This window comes from Lontra canadensis, unplaced genomic scaffold (genome assembly GCF_010015895.1).
Source record: "Lontra canadensis isolate GAN:19392208 unplaced genomic scaffold, GSC_riverotter_1.0 scaffold5, whole genome shotgun sequence".
Classification (NCBI taxonomy): domain Eukaryota; kingdom Metazoa; phylum Chordata; class Mammalia; order Carnivora; family Mustelidae; genus Lontra; species Lontra canadensis.
The window spans coordinates 31,154,124-31,174,260 of NW_022630999.1; the positions used below are offsets into that span (position 1 = coordinate 31,154,124).

General features: G+C 35.6%; 1 protein-coding gene across 9 annotated transcripts in view; it reads left to right on the forward strand.

The window, feature by feature from the left end:
• The window catches only part of TENM2 (teneurin transmembrane protein 2), a 1,216,596-nt gene that overhangs the window by 350,045 nt on the left and 846,414 nt on the right, over nt 1-20,137 (forward strand). For 4 of the 9 annotated variants that reach the window (XM_032851741.1, XM_032851742.1, XM_032851743.1 and 1 more), the window contains exons 4-5: nt 14,517-14,591; nt 18,070-18,345. The exons of 1 other annotated variant lie outside the window; for it this stretch is intronic. In XM_032851741.1, the coding sequence (XP_032707632.1) occupies nt 14,517-14,591; nt 18,070-18,345 (351 nt within the window). Of the gene's footprint in view, nt 1-14,516; nt 14,592-17,521; nt 17,540-18,069; nt 18,346-20,137 lie in introns of those variants that run through there. 4 more of the 9 variants (XM_032851745.1, XM_032851746.1, XM_032851747.1 and 1 more) reach the window with 2 other exon arrangements.

The following is a 20,137-nucleotide window of genomic DNA, read 5'->3' on the forward strand; positions in this document are numbered from 1 at the left end:
ACTTCTTGACATCGGATCCCCTATGTTTGTGCTCCCTTCTCAATTCTTTATAGCAAAAAGGGTGTTTAAAGAAATAAGTCTAGCTCACTTTTATAAACCACAGATTATGTCATTGATTTGAACACTTGGATGGACATAAAGGATGGGAATTCAGAAGCCATTCTCTTATAAAAGAGTTAGTTTCCTGTTTTGCCCTTTTTGTGCAGATTCCCCTCAGTATTCTAATGGGGAAAAGTGGCTCTGATGCCTGGACTCTAACTAGAAATATCATATAGTCACTGAAGTTTAAACTGGAAGTCTTAAGACTCATTTGGAAAGCATAACATGTGAGAGAGCACCCAGGCTTCGTAGCCAGAAAGAGAAATGAACGAATTGGGGCTATTCTACCTAGTCATCACATGACCTTAGAAATGTTATTATGTCTTTTGAGTCTAATAGCTTCCTTCTCATTTTGTCTTGAGGATTATAGAGGATTTCACATGTAATGTGTTTATAACACAGTCTTGACACATACTCCACAACCAGTAACTATTAAGCTATAAATGTTTGTTGAACGACTAAATGAAGGATGCCAACCCTTCTGATCCACCCTTTTATTTTCAGAGAAAACCTGAGGAGTCAGAGGATTAAGGGGTTTACCCAAGATTATATGTTTGCCACTCAGAATCAGGCTCTCTAGAGAAAAAAATAGAGAGTTACCTCCCCTACTGCATGTGCCTTCTCACATCCACTAATGTAGGTAGGGTGAAGAATAAATTCACCAGGTATACAACATGATATTGGCATTATATATATATATATATATATATATATATATATATATATATATATATTTATCTTGTTTGTTAGCCTGTGGAGATTGTCCAAAGCAGGGACACCGATTTTCCATCTCTGTGTCCCTGGTTGGTGCCTAGCACACCTTTTTGTCTATTTGTAGAACTGCATTGAAATAATCAGTTTGAAACATAAACAGTGGGTGCCCTTGGGTCTGTGTGAGCCTTATAATGGCCATGATTCTGGGGGAGAGAGCACAGAGAAGCATAAAAGCTGCCAGATATATAGGAACATCAACCAAAGCCTTTGTGGGGTGTGTTCTGATAATGCTGATGGATAGGTTTTCCGAAAAGACTATTTTGATTTTCTTATCCGAATGGAGATTGAGTACACTGCACACAAGAGAAAATGATTTGGAGCCAATTCTAAGAGAGAGGAAATTGAAGGAAGAAATAAGTGTTTGAAATAATAATCTGCTGCTGATCCCTAAACAACCTGAAATGAGAGCACAGGAATTAATGAGGCTCCTAACCCCTTGTGACATAGGCATGTGGGACTTATGCCAGTGAAGCAGCAATTTCCCTGGTGGTCTGTTCACGGGGCTCTGAGTGAGCAAACAAAACCAATGTCCCCTTTGAAAGCAAAGCTGTCTTAATAAGGGAAAGGTTCTCAGAGGAAGGCTCACAAAGTGCCAGGTAGTGCAAATGTTTTTCATAAAGCACCTGGAAAAACCTCAGCAGAGAGAAATATCTCAGTAGAGAACAATTAAGTGTCACATTGGACTTCATTGCCCATTATTCCAGAGAAGTAGCAGTTTTGCTAGGAAAATTTGGCTTTCTATGAAGGAAGCTGTCTGCCGGGAGTGACCACTGATTTTTTTTTTTTTTTTTTTTTTAAGGCAGGGGCAAGAGAGATGCATCTCAGTTCTCAGCTCTGTCAGAGATGTGCTTTGTGGTTTCTGGAAAGCTCAAGAACCTCCCTGCTTTTCTGATACTTGGGGGAGGTAATTCTTGCAACTTTCCATGGATGATGTTGATTCCTAAGGCAGTTTGCTTTGAAAATCTTCAATAAGTGTGCTCTCAGAATACCAAATAGAGGCGATAGACCATATAGTCACTGGAGATTCTGAAGATTCTGGGAGATATTTTGGGAAAATGAGAAACGCCAAGAAAGTTGTCTGTAATGACTGAACAGTTGTTCTCCTAATTAGAAGAGGCAGGATGATATTAACTCTGGGCATATCTTTGCCAAAACACCTGAAAATGGAGACCAGGCACTTCTCCTGTGCCTCTGGAACAGCCAAGTGGTCACAGCATTTGATGTCTGTGCAGGGGAAGATGTTCTTTGTGTGTTTCAGGATGAGAACACTATTAGAGAGCACAGTCTGCATTTCATTTTAAAATCCTTTGAAGTTGATGTTTTGGTTCATTGTGATTTTGGCCTTCCATATATGGAAGGATTTCATGGAAGATGTGGGGCTGTATCATAACTTTCATGGACCTTAGGCACTTTTGCCTTTGTTGGCCCCCTCCTCCCTAAAAAATATTTAGTATTATAGTTTACAACTATGTAATGTAAAGACAAATTATTGTTAAAAATTAAAACATTTTCTACATATGAAAGGTTTTTTTCTGATTTTTAAAGACATTAAACCATTTCTGTGGGCCCCCAAAGGTATTATTTGCCCTAGTGACTGTGTCTATTGTGCCTACTGTGTAAGTTGGCCCTGGGGCTATTGAAATTGACATGTCTTTTTGTCACATTCACTCATGGATATAAAAAAGTGAATTTCAATGTTTTGAGACAAAGGCTTCTTGTCTGAAAAAATGGTACAACCGTCTGATGAAAAGTAGAAGTTTCTGATATAACATGAATTAATTTCTATGGATTCAGAATTTATAGTTACCATTTACGCATAAGGAATAAATTAGTCCACATATATAACCCATCACCCTAATTGCTCTGCCTTTTCCCCTAACATAAGAACCATTCATTTTAGGAACAGTGTTTTTACATTACATTTAATATTTTCTCATTTTTAAGAACTGAATATAGTCACTATAATTTAATTTTTTATGTGAATCAAAGCAGCCCTAGTGAATGATGAGTTCATTGTTACATGTGCACTGTAATAAATTTGTCCCAGAAGTTTTTGAAGTTTATTAAATTTCAAGTGTTCCCTCAATTCTGCTCTGCAGTTGTACTAAACTCTCTGATCTCTGCATAGTCTCAAACTCATAGATGTCTGCTTCATCTCCCCTGCGCTCTCCTAAACCTCCAGCAGCACCTCCCCATCCTCAATCAGTGGCAAACTCCCAAATCCTCATCTGTCATCTACCCACTCCCACCAGCTGCACCCACAAGCTCTGCCTTCCTTCCTATCACTATAAATGAACAATCTCAACTCTTATCCCAGGTGAAACCCCCACGTGTGTGCAAGATCAGCATCCCACTGATCTACTCAAGAATGTTGCATCAAGAGTTCTCCCACCTCTCCTTCCTAAATGAACCATCCTTTCATTCCTACCAGCATAAAAAACAGACTGAGACCTTCCCCAACTTCTCTTCCCTTCCTTCTTCCACCAGCTACCACCACTTCACTCCTTCACACCAGCTTCACTCCTTATTGTAGCGCATCTCAGATGCTGTGTTTGTGTTATTGCTGCTGATTCTTCTCCCCTATTTTCTTATACACAGTCCCATCAGGTTATCCCTAGTATCCCTAAATATACCCCTCCACATAACTGTTTCTGGTTTCTGTTTGTTTTTTTCTTTGTTTTTCATCAAGTCACCCAGTGATTACCATGTAGCTGTACCTTCACGTCACATTCTTGGTTCTCATCTTAGCAGTCTATCAGCAGTGTTTGAAACAGTTAGTTGCCCTTTCCTCTTTGATACACTTTCATTACTTGGATTCTATTCTAGCATATGCTCCTGGCTTTCCTCCCACAGCACTGGTTATTCATGTTCATACTCCTTTACCTCTTCCTCCTCTTTGCTCCAAACTCTAAATGTAAAAGTGACTCAGGGCTCAGTCCTTGATATTCTTTTCTATGTAGAGTTATTCCACATTGTGATGTCATCCAGCTCCATGGCACTAAACAGAATCTACATGCCAATGACTCCCAAATATATAGCACTTACATATTTATATCTTTTATATATCCAACTGCCTACTCAGCATCTCCATTTATTTGTCTAATACATATTTCAAACTCAGGTATTCAGAAATGAAATCTTAGTCTGTGTGTGTCTTCCCCATCACAATTAATAGCAACTCCCTTCTTCTAATTTTCAGTTCAGAAACATTGTCACATTCAACTTCTCCCTTTCTGCCATACCCTACGGTACAATCCATTAGGAAATCCCACCCTGCCCACCTCTTTGCTCCTTACAACCAGAATAGGCTGTGATCATCTTTTACAAATGCATTTTGAGTGGTCTCTTTGATTCTGTTCTTATTCCCCTCCTTCAGTATTCTAACCTAATAGAGCAATCCTTTAAAAATGAAAATTAGACAGTGTCGACCCTCTCACCAAAAACAATGCATTTGCTTTCTGTTTCACTCTTAGTAAAGATAAATGTCCTTAAAATCCCTCTCAAAGACCTTTAGAACTGAGCTCTCATTAACTCTTTGACCCTTTCTTTTAAGATGCCATCTTTGGTCACTGCTTTCCAGCCACAAAGTTCCTCTTGCTGTTGCTGGGACATGCCAGGCACACTCATGCCTGGAGCCTTTACACTGATGTAAGTACCTTTTGCCCCAGGTATTGAAAAGGCTGACTCTTTCAACTTCTTCAAGTCTTTGTTTAAATGTCATCTTCTCAGGCCTTCCTAGATCAAATTATTCAAAATACAAAGGGCTGTCCCCACTCTATTTTCTGTTTTCTTTTCATAGTACTTACCACCTTTGAGGGTACTACACACTTATCCATTATGTTAACCGTTTAACGTCTGTTTGCCCCAGCTAAAGATCTCTTGTTTTCCGATATATCCCAAGCCTGCCCAACAAGGTTTAGCAGTTAGTAAGCACTTAATAAATATTGAATGAATAAATGAATGAATGAATGAGGCTCTTTATCTCTGTTCTACTAGCCTAGATTCCCTTCTTTTAGGTTTATGTCTTTTCTCATGAATCCATGTGTCTATTCCCACATAGTTCGTTGTCTCCATAGCCTTATGAATATAGATATTATCAAACCTATTTTATGGATATGGAGACTGAAGATCAGGGGTGGATGAATTAATTAACCAGAATATCATCAAACCATAAATGGTGGAATAGGGATTCAAATTCTGGATTACTTGCTTCTGGTCTGTTCTTAACCACAAGGATCTAGAGTCTTTCTCCTGGGGAGAAAAGTACATGAGTTTCCTGGTGGTAATCCTGTCATGTAATGATTTGGTTGCATGTACTTTTTAAAAAAATTTAGGACTATTTTATTAGAGCGATTTTAGGTTCACAGCAAAATTGAGGGGAAGAAGCAGAGATATACCATATGCCTCCTTACCCACCCATGCATAGCCTCTTTCATCATCAGCGTTCCCTACCAGAGTGATGAACATTTATTACAACTGATGAACCTGCAATGGCACATCATTATCACCCAAAGGCCATAGTTTACATTACATTTTAGTCTCGATGCTGTAAATTCTGTGGGTTTGGGAAAGTATAAAATGACATGTGTCCATCATTATAATATCATGGAGAGTATTTTCACTGCCCTAAAAATTGTCTGTGTTCCACATATTCATCTCTCCCTGCTCAATCCCTAGCAACCCCTGATCATTTTATTGTCTTCAAAGTTTTGAATTTTCTAGAATGTCATTTGGTTAGAATCATACAGTATATAGAGTTTTCAGATTGGCTTTTTTTTACTTAGTAATATATATTTAAGTTTCCTCCATGTCTTTTCATGGCTTGATGGCTCTTTTTCTTTTTATTCCTGAATAATATTCCATTGTATGGTGTATCACAGTTTATTTATCCATTGGTTACATTTTATTCCTTATTGTCTAGAAGTTAAATAGACATGCAAGTGGAGGTATTTCTTTGTAGTTTATTTCAAAATGTAACCATGAAAATGTTGAATGACATGACTTAATAGAAAAGTTATGATTTTACAAATATTTTAAGTGATAAAAATAGACTGTCCAAGACTTCTATTTTTCAATTATTTTAATTTTTAGAAAAAACTTTACTCACAGAAAAGCATAAAGTACACAGTATTCATCCCCTGTAATTAACAAGTGTTAATATTTTGTCAAATTTGTTTCAAATCCTCTTTCCTTCCTCTATTCCCTCCCCTGTCATTGCATTCTTCTCTCTATATTGCCAGAAATAATTGCTATGAAGAATTTGGTGTACGTTTTTCCCGTTCAGACTTATCTTGCTAATATTATGTATCAAAAACAACATATAGCACTCATTATACTTTTCTTATTATGCTTTTGTAACTTGACATTTGAATGTTGAGGTCTATCTCTATTAAGACCAGGACAGTTATTTCTGATAATTCTCTACTCATAAAATTGCCAATATGTGGCAAATGGCACATATTAAAGGTTTGGACCACCTCTTGTTGGTTTCTCAGGAGACTTATTTCCTCTAAAAAGAAACAGTGTATAAACTAACCTACTTGGCGTATCTAACTTTGGTGACAATTTTGAGTGGATAGTGTGAAGATCTTGTTTTTAAAGAGTTCCCAGTTGATGCCTCTCTCTCTATATATATATGTTAAAGTCCTTGTTAAGCTGTTGTCTCCATTGTATGTGAGTGAATCCATCACTTGTTAAAAGCAATGCTTGTAAGGCCCTTTAGCTGATGACTCTAACCACATCGGGAATGGTGTATTTTAGTGGCAAGTTAGTCTCTGGTATTGCTGAAACTGATTAGTTACAGCATCACTCATACCATGAACATAATAGTGCTGATGGTAGAGTATTTCAGCTGTGATGACATAAGATTTTTTTACTCCATTGAGCAAGCTTCTGCCTTCTATTCCCGAATTTCCTTTTGACTTTGAGTTTATGTGACTCAACAACTCTCTGTAAGTCAACAGCTGCCAGATGCTAAATGTAATTAAGTCTTTACATGTACTTGTAACCTACGACATGTGTTTGGAACACAGGAAGCAAGGTGGGAAAGGAAGAAAAGGAAAACTCTTGATTCAGTTTCAATTAGCCTCTCCCTGTTTAATGATGCTAACAGGCACTAGGAAACTATGGTCTTGCCATTCTCTACAAGCTCTGTGCCTGGATGCTTAACATAGTTTTAGACAAGTATCTAAATCCTAGCAATAATTGGTAATGAAGCAGTTGATTTAAAGGAATTGATTTATAAACAAGAGTATATCATTAACATTTCTCCCCAATATTTGTGGTTACAGAGTAGATAGACTCTGATTAGCTACTGAAGCAAAATGTCTGCTATACGTATATTCACCTGGTGATAGACTGCCATCCATCCGTCTCACTAGATGTCAAACTGTAGATTAGTTAATTAACTCTTGAGATCTAGAATAATCCTTCAGTGATGGGAAAGTCAAAATGTTTTCAAAATACCAAGTGCATCACAGAGACAGGGACTTTCATGAATGCCGAGAATGCAAATGTCATGTCTTTGTCAAAATTTTAGTTATTGTTGGTAGCGTCTCTACTGACAAATCAAATATTCTCTGTTTTCTTTTAAGAAACTAGAATGTTGGGGCACCTGGGTGGCTCAGTCATTAAGCATCTGCCTTCAGCTCAGGTCACGATCTCAAGGTCCTGGGATCAAACCACACATGGCCCCGCATCTGGATCCCTGCTCAGCGGGAAGCCTGCTTCTCCCTCTACCACTCCCTCCCTCACTTGTGTTCCCTCCCTCACTGTCTCTCTCTCTGTCAAATAAATAAGTAAAAATCTTAAAAAAAAAAACCAAAAACCCAGAAACTAGGATGTTACCTTAATTAGTGGAATAAATGTTAACTCTATCCAAATATATACAGTTTAATTGGAAAACTATACTGTTTGTGTAGACGTATGAAAAATTAGAAAAGGGAATCATGTCGATCATTTTGTATTTTTGTGCTTTTTTTTTTTTTACTAACAATGTGGTAATAGTAATATTAATAATAATGGCTAATATTTATTGACTTTTGACTTTGTCCTGGAATATTCTAAATATATATATGCTCTGTGACACAATGGCCAGATGAGGCAAGTACTACTATAATTTCCTCCATTTTACATTGAAAAAACTGAAACATAGGAGTATTGAATAGCTTGATCAAAACTATATATATATATATATATATATATATATATATATATATGTGTGTGTATATATATATATACCATGTATATATATATCTCCTCACAGTAAGTAAGGTAAATCTCCAATCAGCTAAAATAAAACAAAATAAAAAACAAAAATGAGCTAAAGCCAGAAATCTGAAGATTGAACTACAGGCTTCTGGTAGGTCTTCACTGAGAGCAAGGACTGATATTAGACCTGCATTTGGGGCATTCGACCTTGGACTTAGAGCAAGAGGGACATGAAACTGAGGTTCTTGCATTAACCAGGAATCCTAAAAGAGATATGTGATTAATAGTACCATGTCTTAGACAAGAGCAAACACAAATCTTCATCTGAGGCCCTTGTAATTTTTGAAAATTAAACCAGTGTCAGCTAAAATAAATATAATTAGGTACATAAGAAAACAAACCTTCATAATTAAGAGCAAGCAAATCAACAAACAACCAATTTTCTTCTCTGAAGTCCTAAAACATAATTTGCAGGATCCATACTTTCAAATGTATAATATGCAAATTTAATAGAAAAACTGAACAGAAACACTTAAAAAGCTATAAAAGTTTTATAAATGAAATACATAATTGTTGAAAAAATAACTGACTTCATACAGTAAATATGAGATCGGGCACAATTAAAGAGAGAATTAGTCAGCTGGAAAAAATAGCAAGAAGAAATTAGCAAGAGACAGAAGAGAAAAGAGATTAAAAATCTAATAGAGACATTTAGAGAGAAGAATAATACTTAGTTTAACAGTATAGAAGTAAGTAAATATTAAAGAGGCAATGACTGAGAAATGTTTAGAATAGAAAAATGATGAATGCACAGAAAGGGAAGGAACAGTATATTAGATTAGAACTCTGAATAGACTGACATGACATACATATTATAATCCCTAGAGAAACAACTAAAAATTATTTGAGGAGATAACTTAAAAAATCAATAGGAAAGTTAAAATGAAATTAAAAAAAAATATTAACCCATGTGAAGGTGGGAAAGGAAATATAGAGAGGAAAGGAAAAAGAAAAGAAAAGAATTAGTACCATATAGAGGAATTAAACACATGATTAATAATTTGGTCTAATTAACATATTTGGAATCTTATACTCAGTAATTAGAGAGCATGTGTTCTTCTCAGATTCACTGGTGAAACCAATCTGGTTAAAAGAAAGAAAATACATACATCTATTGATGGACATCTAGGTGGCTTCCCTGCCTTGGTTTTTATAAATAATGCTGCAATAAACATAGGTATGCATGTATCTTTTCAAATTAGTGTTTTCATTTTCTTTGGGTAAATTCCCAGAGTAGAATTAATGGATCATATGGTATCTCTAGTAAGGAAGATGTGGTACACACACACACACACACACACACACACACACACACACATTATATAGCCATTAAAAAGGATAAGTTTTTGTTTTTGCCATTTGTGACAATGTTGATGGCTCTAGAGGGTATTATGCTAAGTGAAATGAGTCATACTGAGAATACCAAATACGGTATGATTTCACTCATGTGTGGAATCTAAAAAAACAAATGATAAACAAAAAGCAGAATCAGATCTATAAATACAGAGAACAAACTGATGGTTCCCCCCCAGGAGGAACAGGGTAGGGAAGATGATCAAAATGAAGGGAAGGGAGTGGGAGATACAAGTTTTCATTTATGAAATGAGTAAGTCGTGGGAATAAAAGATATAGCATAGGGAATATAATCAATGATATTGTAATAGTGTTATATGGTGACATATGATAGCTACACTTACGAGCAGAACATAACACATAGAGATGTTGACTCACTGTACTGCACACTTGAAATTAATGTAATGTTTGTCAACTGCACTCAAAAAATTTTTAAAAATATTTTTAAAAAGAAAGCACAAATAAGTAATGTCAAGAATGAAAATAAGGACAACATGCTATTAATCTAGCAGAAGTTTAAAAGGATTCGAAAATACTTGGATAACTTTGTGCCAATCCATTTGAAAACATAGATGAAATGAGCATAGTCCTAGAAATATTGATTGTCCCCAGTAAGCTCAAGAGAAAATAGACAATGTTAGTAATTGTAATTAAATTACAATAAACTGTAATTTTAAAATATAAACTATATAAATTAAATTGCAATAATTATAATTTAAAAATAAAGTTTCTGCATCTGTAAACTGATGATCATCATACTAGCTTTATTTGTTTTAAGGCTACTCTGTGGCAGACAATGTTCTAAGAAACATTTTTGCCTGCCTTGTCTAATTCATTGCTCACAACAACCCTATGAAGGAGGGTGCTATTTTTATGTTTATTTTATAAAAGAGTAAATGGAGACTCATCAGAAGATATAATTCTAAGAATTTATGGTCAAGTATTTTTAAAACAGACTCTAGAATTCCCACTTTAACTCTAGCCTATATAGTGACAATTTTAGAGGGCTGTCGTCCTCATTAATTTGAAAACTGTACCTGAAAGCATTTAGACCAGTGCCTGCCACACTGTGAAGTCCTCAATAAACGTAAGCTAATCTAGTAGCTGTTCCCAAACATAGGACAGCTAGACTGTTGCAGCCAATTCACTATTGTTTTTATTTATTTTTTTATCCAAAATTTACTTTATTTATCAAAAAAAAAACGGTTTTTTTGAAGAGGCAGAGTCCCACGTGGTCAGATGACTCTACACTTTGGTAATGCTGTTACACAGGGTAACTGATAGGTATAGTTTTTAATACCAGAATTCCAATTTTTATCTTGTTGAAATTTTCATCAGCAGAAAAGAATCTCCAGCTAGCTAGGTTACTGGGTATTTCATTTCTATTTATGAATTGGCAGTTGTTCAGCAGAACCTTTTGTTGTGGCTGCTTTGGGTGTTCCAAATCGGTCTTTGTTCAGGCTGGAACAGTGAAAATGCCACCATATCATAGGAGAATGCCACATTCACCTTTCTCTTTGAAGTTATATAGCTTACAGAGAAACCAAGGATATTGGAAACTCTCCTGTCATCACTAACCATTTTGATGTTTCCTTGATTTAGAATGTATTTATTTACACTGGAATGATTCTAGTTAAAAATTGTGAAAGTTGTGACCTATCACGCCTTTAGGTAGAGTTTAAAATAATCTGAAAGTTTAGAAATATCAAAATATTAGTATTTTAGGAACTATACATAAAAGAAAAGTCTTATTCTTAAAGTGAATTTTTGAAATATAAATGTTTGGCTTAAGTTTTTATGAATAATAATGCATGTACAACTCCTCTGTAGTTTTTAAGCCACAGGATTTTTCATGAACAGTCTTGTCAGCATTTGGAAAAATATCTGAATATGTAAAATCAGATGAACTTTAGAAGGGCATTAAGAAGGAGTTTATATGAAGAATTTTAATGTGCACAAGCATTAAACATTAGAATTCATAAGTAGTTTCTTCAGTGGTTTTCCCAAAATTGTTATTAATGTATTTATAGATATATAGATTTTAGATTGCTTAAAAATAATATTTTAGATAATATTGGTAAGTTTTTGGTAAGTGATCATTTTCTGTAGCTTGTACATATCAATGATTTCTCAAATTTCAAGATAAGATATTGATACTAAATAAAAGGTAACGATTTGGTGGTTTATTTTCAATTAATCAAAAATAAAAATTATCTTTTATCACTTATAATTGCCATTTTTTCTTGATAACTTTCTGCTGCAAAAACTTAGGGTATCAGATCAAATTAATCCACTTATTGTGACAAAAAAAAAAGAACTGTACTATTATAATTGATACCATTTTCTTAAATACTTGCTGGAAAATTTGGAGTTCATACTCACTTCTGACTTAAAGGTGTAGACTCTAACATTTGCTCAGGAAAATTGACCCATGCTTATTTACAAGAGGTTCTCTTTGTCTTAGGGTAATGATGCTAGAAAAAGGCCACTTAAAAATGGAATCAGTGTTAAAAAAAGAATCAATATTTCATATCAAATAGTAAAAATAATTTATTCTAATTTTATCTTCCAAAAAGAACATTGATTATCAAAAGTATATTTTAATGTTTAATACAATTTATTCTAATTATGCTATAATTATGCAAAAGGGTAAAGAATAATAGTTTTTGTGCAAGGCATAATATACATTTTATGGCACAATTGCATGAATGTACAATACATCCTTCACTTTATATTTGAATTTCACAGCATGATCACAGAGAGTTGTATTTTGCAAAAAAAAAAAAAAAAAAGGATGAATTCACCAATTTTCCTAAGGACTATCCATTAGCCTTTTATTTAAATAGTTATCAGTCCTCATTCAAAGTTGAGATTTTCCTGATTCTTGGTATGATGAGTGATTGAGTAATTTTTTTATTGTATCCTGGCTTTTTGAAATATTGTGTTTTGAAACTCTGGATCTTACCTAAATCTTCTGTTGCAGCAAGCTTCCTCTGATACCAAGCCAGCAGGAAAAATGGGACATTGAGGCTTCACTGCCAGATGGAGGTGAAAGTCCCAAGTTTCTCACTTGGCCTTCTTTGACAAAGCAGGGCCTGGGGGGTAGGGGAGTGGGTGGTGGAATTGATTGAGAAAGGATGCTCTCTTGCCGAGCCAAGTTGGAATATTAGACTCTTCACTGGGATTCTGCAGACACCAACGCAACTGAGAGAGAGAGGGACACCTCTTTATAGCTCCCCCATGAATTCTTCAGCGGTGGTAAATTTAAATTTAACATAAATTCTTCTCTGACACCATCAGGGAGAGGAAGGGGTGCTTCATTACCACTGGGTGGGGATGTAAGTCCAGGATATCCTTAAGGCCACCAATGATGCCTTCCTGTGGGATGTCTGGGAAGGTTCATTCCTATTGGATGAGGATGAAATTCTGCTTTATCACTTGATTCTACCCTGGGGTGTCTGTGGATGTAAGGAAGGACCCTTAATTTACAGTAGGCTTTACTCTAGGCTTATTTTGCCTGTTTCCACTGGTGTTTTTAATTTGCAGATTTCACCAACACCAGGTCTGGAATACATAAGACAAAAATAAACCCCAGGAAACTCACAACTATGTCTTTTCTCAGGTCCCAGGATCCTAATAGCACTGTCTTCTTTAGACCCCCTTTAAACTCTTTCTAAGTAGATTTTCTACGTACTCCTCAGGGGGGTTAGCTGTACTTAGTGGGACAAGTAGAACGGCATGGGGAATTCTATCTTGATCCAAAACCAGAAGTCTGTCAAGTCATCTTTTGAAGAAACCGTAATCATGCCAATATGCATTTGCATTTTTTTTCTTGTTCACAGGTTAATTCTGTTAGATCATGGTAATTATGTGGCCTTGCTTATGATCCTAGTGTTTCTTAGCATTACTTGTATTGACTTCATGGAAATCTGCATCTTCACAAGCTTTACAACTTAGACTTATATTGGCACCATATTACTTTCTGTTATCAACAACTAACTAATGATACAGATGTTGATAGGTTGTTTGATATGAGAAGAGATTAGCAGTAAGTGGGTTGGTATGGTGGGGATTAATTTTAGAAGTGATCATTAGTGACTATTTTCATGTTGTAGCAACTTTTGCTCCTGTATATAGAATTCTATCTCTTAAATTCAGGGGACTCGCATACTGAACATTTAGGTAATACAAGTTTTTCTATATTGTACTCTCCTATTACTACAGTTAACTTTTATCTTCCTGCCCTCCTAGTAGAAAATCTGTTCAAATGCTGACATTTCCAGTGCTATTTGTATTCCCTGGTATTACCATGACATGATAATTCTGACTTAGCGACATATGTGCTTCTCCTAGTTAAAGGTTATTTCAAAGTGTGAGAAGTTGGTAAAAACTTAGAAGATAAAGCCATGATCACAATACACTGCCATATCTTTCCTTTGAATTGTGTCCCCAAACAAAATTAGTTGGTCAGAGGCTGATTTTTTATATCTCTTGCAAAATTTTTCTCAAAAAAAGTTCTGAAAAGGATCTGGGTTATACACTGAAGTTATGGTCAAGAAAAAGACAACTCAAAGACAAAGAGATTTACCAACAGAATTATTTTTAAACACTTGTGTTCTGCTATTCTAGTCACCTAACAGTTTTAGACATTAATTTTATCTCCCAACATCCTAAATTATATTCAAATTCTAAAATACAGATATGGGTTTTTAAAATAAAAATAGTGACCTTGGCCTTGATGATGTAACTTGGGGCCACACTGGGCAGTTCATTGGCATCGACCATAAAACACATACCTGAGATGAAATAAGTTTGAAACATCATCCACATCCACTTTAATACAGTATCAGAGACACTGGAGGCAGATAGAAGGTAAACATATGTTTCATGAATACTGAGATATGATAACTCTTTCTATCTTCTGCAAGAAAGTAAAGAAGGAAAGAAATGTTGACTGCTTTCCACTAGAAATCTTAGCTTGGAGAATCACACAATGACTAGTCTCTCTCTTCCATTCAAAGCTGCCATGGAGCTTAATAAAGACATAATTTTACAAGATGAATTAAAGCAAAATCAACCTTCCATCAATGAGCAAAGTAAGTGCAAAACAATAAGTTGACATGGTATTAAAATTCCCCTATGCTGTTTACATTCTGAGCAGAAGAGTATGACGTGAGAGTTTTATGCTGTGCGATAAACTACGTGAAAAATGTTTGTCTGAAATCAGTGTATATAGGGGAATGTTTGGGAACAGTTTGGTAAGAGCACACTAAAGGGGGCCTGATGACTTCCTGGAGTAAATTCAGAGTCCCTCCAAGTAGTAAGTCTACTGCTAGATGAACATCTGCTGGCCAAGCTGTGAAAGGATGAACGGTTGGACCAGATGACCTTTCATGGCTCCTTGTCCTTTTCCTATATAGTATTTATCACTGTATAAATTGTACTTTGTTTATGGGATTCTTTGATTAATGTCTCTTTCCCAATTAGACTGTAAATGTCATGGGCTCCATTTTTATAAGGCTTACTGTTATATCCCCAATGCCTAGCATAGTACTAGGAACGATAAATATTTGTTGAATGATTTAATAAATGATAGATCCATTTTTCCTTTCCACCGTGTATGTGGCTTGCCAGCTTCATATGTTAAGCCAGCAAACTTGGAAATGTCTTGGGCCAGAATCTGTCCCAGGTACTTAGAATAAGATTACTATTCTTTTGAGTTAGTTGAGGACAAAAGGTACCAAACTAGGAGTTGTGAGGAAAGGGTAGCATTTTGAGACCATGGTCCTATTGGAAAATGACTATAAGGAGTTTAGAAGGTAGTATTTTTGAGGAAACTTTTCTGAATTTAGACTAAAACGTGGCTTCCTATAAGCCAGTGTAAACATAGTTAATTTTCCCAATGACTTCACTACCTCATCTCCAATTTTCTTTACAGTGTTGCTTGTTTGTGGCTTATGGGGCCATAAGCTTAAAGTTGAAACTCTTAAAGTACACTGTTTTCCAGCATTTATAGTTACTTTAAAAGTTGTGCTAATTTTAAATGATTTATGATGATTTCAAGTTTGTTTTAACAGGAAAAAACAATATTTTAATTTCTTATCATCAAGTAAATTTGATAACCAAAGAAGAAGACTGTATTTATTCCATGGCTTTCCATGCCCTAGGCGTATTGCCTGTTACTTTGCGTACCCAGATTGAAAAGCACGTGGGATGCTCTGAAAACTGAAGCTTCCTTTCCTCACACAGATGTTTCTCTTTTCCTGAGGAGGTCTTTGAAACTAGTTCCAGATAATGAGATGTGGGAAAACCATCAGGAAAGTTGCCTTAATACATGCACACTCCATTTCAAATGGAATCCTATAGCTAAAAATTCCCACATGTGGAATAAAAACATGTGTGTTTTCCTTTGACTTGTTTTCATTTATTGTAGGAAAAGGAAACATTGTATTTCCTGCCTGTCCAGAGCAAACATGAGCTCTAGAAACAAGATGGGAAAATGCTCATATTAAGTGACCCTTCATTTACTGAAGACGAGAAAACAAAAACAGAAAAGTATTGTAACATCAGACATATATGAACTTAACTTTCATTTTATAGACTACTGAAACTAAAATAAACATTTTAGTGTACAATTATGAGAAAATACCAAAGTACCAACGATGTTAACTGGAACAGAGTACCTGGGCAAGGGATCTCAGACATGATAAAATATGCACAGGGAATAGATAACAGCACTTAGGACCATGCTGGTGGTGGTGAGGACTTCCTCTTCCCTGCCCAGTAAGCAGGAAATCATCCCATCCCCACAGGAAGTTCTGCTTGGGTTAGCTCTCCAATGAATAGGTTTCACTCTGCAGAGGCAATTATGTATAAAATTGGGTTTGATCCCATTTACACAGCTAACTAAAGAAGACTATGGAACTTCAACGTGTGGCGAAGTTGGAAAGTAGAACCTCAGAATATTACAAATTAAAGTCACACTACGTTAATACAAACAGCTGCAAACACTTTTTAAAATAAAAGCTGAGAAATGATGCCATGTATGAGGAGTATCATAGAGTAGTTATGTTATGTCGTAAGTTTGGAGATATGATTGATAGGGAATGACCCTAATATAATCAGTATATACAAAGTAAACCATGGATTTGGTGTTATTTATACGGTTTGTCTCGCTAATAGCATGGAACTTCATTTCTTCACTGCATATTCCCCCATTGTCTGTAACTTGGTTAAAGACAAAAAAAAAAAAAATCAGCTATATATGTCAGTAAATAGAATGTACCACATGATTTCATCTAATTTGCATTGAAAGCTTAAAATGTCTTGTAAGAAGCTGTAAGAGTGAAGTACACAGATAGAGCATTCACTGTGCCAAAATGTTGCCAGGCTGGTTTTTGATTCAGAGCATTTCACATTGTAGAATGAGCAGATGCTTGGAATCTGCAGATTAGAGGTGTATTGTGGATCTGCCACCTGCCTAGGCATGACCTTGGAAATCGTCAACGCCTAAACTGCTGGGCTATTATGATATTTAAATGAGATTTAAAGCCTATACACTGTCTGCCCATGCCCAACATATGGTAACATAAAAATGGTCAATAAAAGTCTATTCTCTTCCGCTTCCCATTCATGCACACATTCACTCTCCATAGGTGAAACCTACTTGTGGTTTTAAGCTGAAGACATTGTTTGATATCATTTAAAAATGTAAGGACCGACTTTTCATCCCGAGGATGCTAATTTAAATAATACATTACATAGTTTATTTTAAAAAATTTGGTGTATATTATCACATAGAAGATACACAGTGATCCTGAGAGGAATTTAAGAGATTAATACCCAGATTTTACAGATGAGAAAACTGGGGCTCAAGGAGTAAGAGACTTGCCACAATGAGACTTACCAGTGGGAAGCTGGGACCAATACCCAGGTCTCCTGGCCACCACTCACATTTATTGGAGGATTAAGGTTCTTTGACATGAAGACAGACTGCTCAAGGATCAGATCCATGTTTTGCTACAATCTAGATGTGTGACCTTGGGTAAGTCACTTAAATTCTCTGTTCCTCTGTTCCTCAGTTTCCTTACAAAATGATTAAAATAATATTATCTTCTTCATAAAGTTGCTGTAAAACTTAAAAACATAAAATAGAAGTTGCCCAACCAAAGATGCCCAGAGCAAAGTAAGCGCTTGGTATATATTAGCAATTATTACAAATCCCATGTTTTTTCAGCTACATGTGCTACCTAGACAACAGTAAATGCTGTAACATTTTTAAACAAAATCTGAGCATTCTGGCCTAGGGTTAAAAATAATCGTAGATGTTTACTTTTTTGCTCTCCAATTTACCCCAATATCCTAAATACTCTTGCTCATGTATTCCTGTATACCATGGAAATCTGGTAGATATATATATATATATACATATATATATATATATATATATGTATATATATTTTTTTTTTTTGGGGGGGTGGGAAAAACCACCTGTCTGCTCTTTGTAAGAATAAATTTCCACTTTGTAAGGCATTTCACAATTTGTAATCAGTCTCTCTGTTGCTGTCACCTTAGGAACTAACTTCACCCTTGCGGAACTGGGAATCTGTGAGCCCTCCCCGCACCGAAGTGGCTACTGTTCTGACATGGGGATCCTTCACCAGGGCTACTCTCTGAGCACAGGGTCTGACGCCGACTCCGACACAGAGGGAGGGATGTCTCCAGAACACGCCATCAGACTGTGGGGGAGAGGGATAAAATCCAGACGCAGTTCCGGCCTGTCCAGTCGTGAGAACTCAGCCCTTACTTTGACCGATTCTGACAACGAAAATAAGTCAGATGATGAGAACGGTAGGCCTGCTTCTTAAATACCTTTTCGTGTTCCGGGTATGGCACATTGTGGCATTTGGGATGCCTGTTTTTTAAATAAAGAGGAGTATAAAACCATTCATTTTCTTTTAAATCGACATTGTCTACCCACTCCGCGTTCTGGAAAAATAAACCAGCAAACCTCCAGCACACAAGAAATGAGGAGAGAATTTTAAAATCACATTTTGACGATAACACAGTATTCAGGTATAGTTGGTTGGTCTTATTAGCAAGTAAATTACATTGCAAAAGAGGCAACTTGATAAACTATGACCTATACCTAGAAAATGTCCTCTCGCCACAAGTTTCTAGGTCTTCGTATTGATTTCCCCTTCCCAGTAAATGGCAACCTAGGGTTTTTTTTTTTTTTTTTTTTTTTTTTTTTTTCATGAAGATCTCTTAAGAATCCTACCTTATCTTAGACTTTCATTTCCAGGCGGCAATGCCTCATATCCGTATTGAAGATCAAACCTGGAACAGATGCTCTGGAGTTTAATAATGACAAATAGGAAGAGACTTGTCTTCAAAAAAAAGTATTCTCTTCTCTGTTTACTTTTCTCCTTGGTACCTATGTAGGTTAATGGTTTCCTCATCTTCTATCACAAATCACTATTGCTTATCCATCAGCTGCGTAGATGGGTTTTAATGAAACTTTGAAAATTAAATGCTTCCGATCATTAAGCAGTAAATATAGGGAAGCTTAAGCAAGTCATTAAAGAGATAAGGTGCTTATTTGTGGATTTCTTAGCGACTCAGAGCTGTGTTTAGTCAAGAACATCTTTTAAAAGATAAATTGCATTAGGTACAGCTGATTTATGAAGAAAACATCAAATGCTATGTCGTTTGTTATGAATATATTGTGTGTTTGCTGAAAGAATTGCCATTAAAATGTTTACAAACAGATCAGTTAAGAATGTTTATATAAAATATTATAAACTTCTACTAGAGCAGCTTTAAGTATTTTCTTGCATTTAAAAAAAGAAAAAGAAATTTGCAGGCGGACAGCTTGTTGTGAATGCAAAAGCATAGCTAAATATCATTTAATCTCAAAACTGTGTTGAAAATACATCATTTCCTGGGTAAGTCGCATATATCCAAAAAGATGTCACTTTGTGGAATTTAAATTTGTGTTTAATTCTGAAATAATTTATTCTACTGTGGGGACAAGGAGATGTGTCTTACTTATGCCTCCGTTCATGTAGCTAATCAAGGTGTACTCTCAAGGAAAAATCTGTACTTGACTCCTTTTGAATTTTAACAAAATTCTGACACTTGGCACATTCAACACTCTAAGGTACTTATTTGATAGAAAATTACTTTTAGAAGTTTTCATAAAGGCATACATTGAATCCATTTACTGATGTACTTTTTCAGCTCCGAGTGTGTCAGATACTATTTAAGTGGAGGCAGTATGATTGCCTAATAAATAAAATCACTTGCAATCCAAGAATTTATGGCACATCTTAAACAAGGTATTTTGGCAAATCTTCCATGGTGGCATTCTCACTGGTCTCATGGGAACCATCTGTACAAAATTTATCCAAATTGATAAGAGTCCCCACCCTCTCTTTTGAAACCTATATACATCTTAAAAACTTAACTGATGAGGAGAGTTTTCCAGTGAAGCAAAGGGAGCAAAAAAAAAGCTTGCCTTGATTTCACCTAAAATTGTTATGGATAGGAGAATTTTAGAATGAATGATGTGTTGGGGAGACCAAAAGTAGTCTCTCTTTTTTCCAGTATTATTTAAAACATCATCCTTGAACAATTTTCA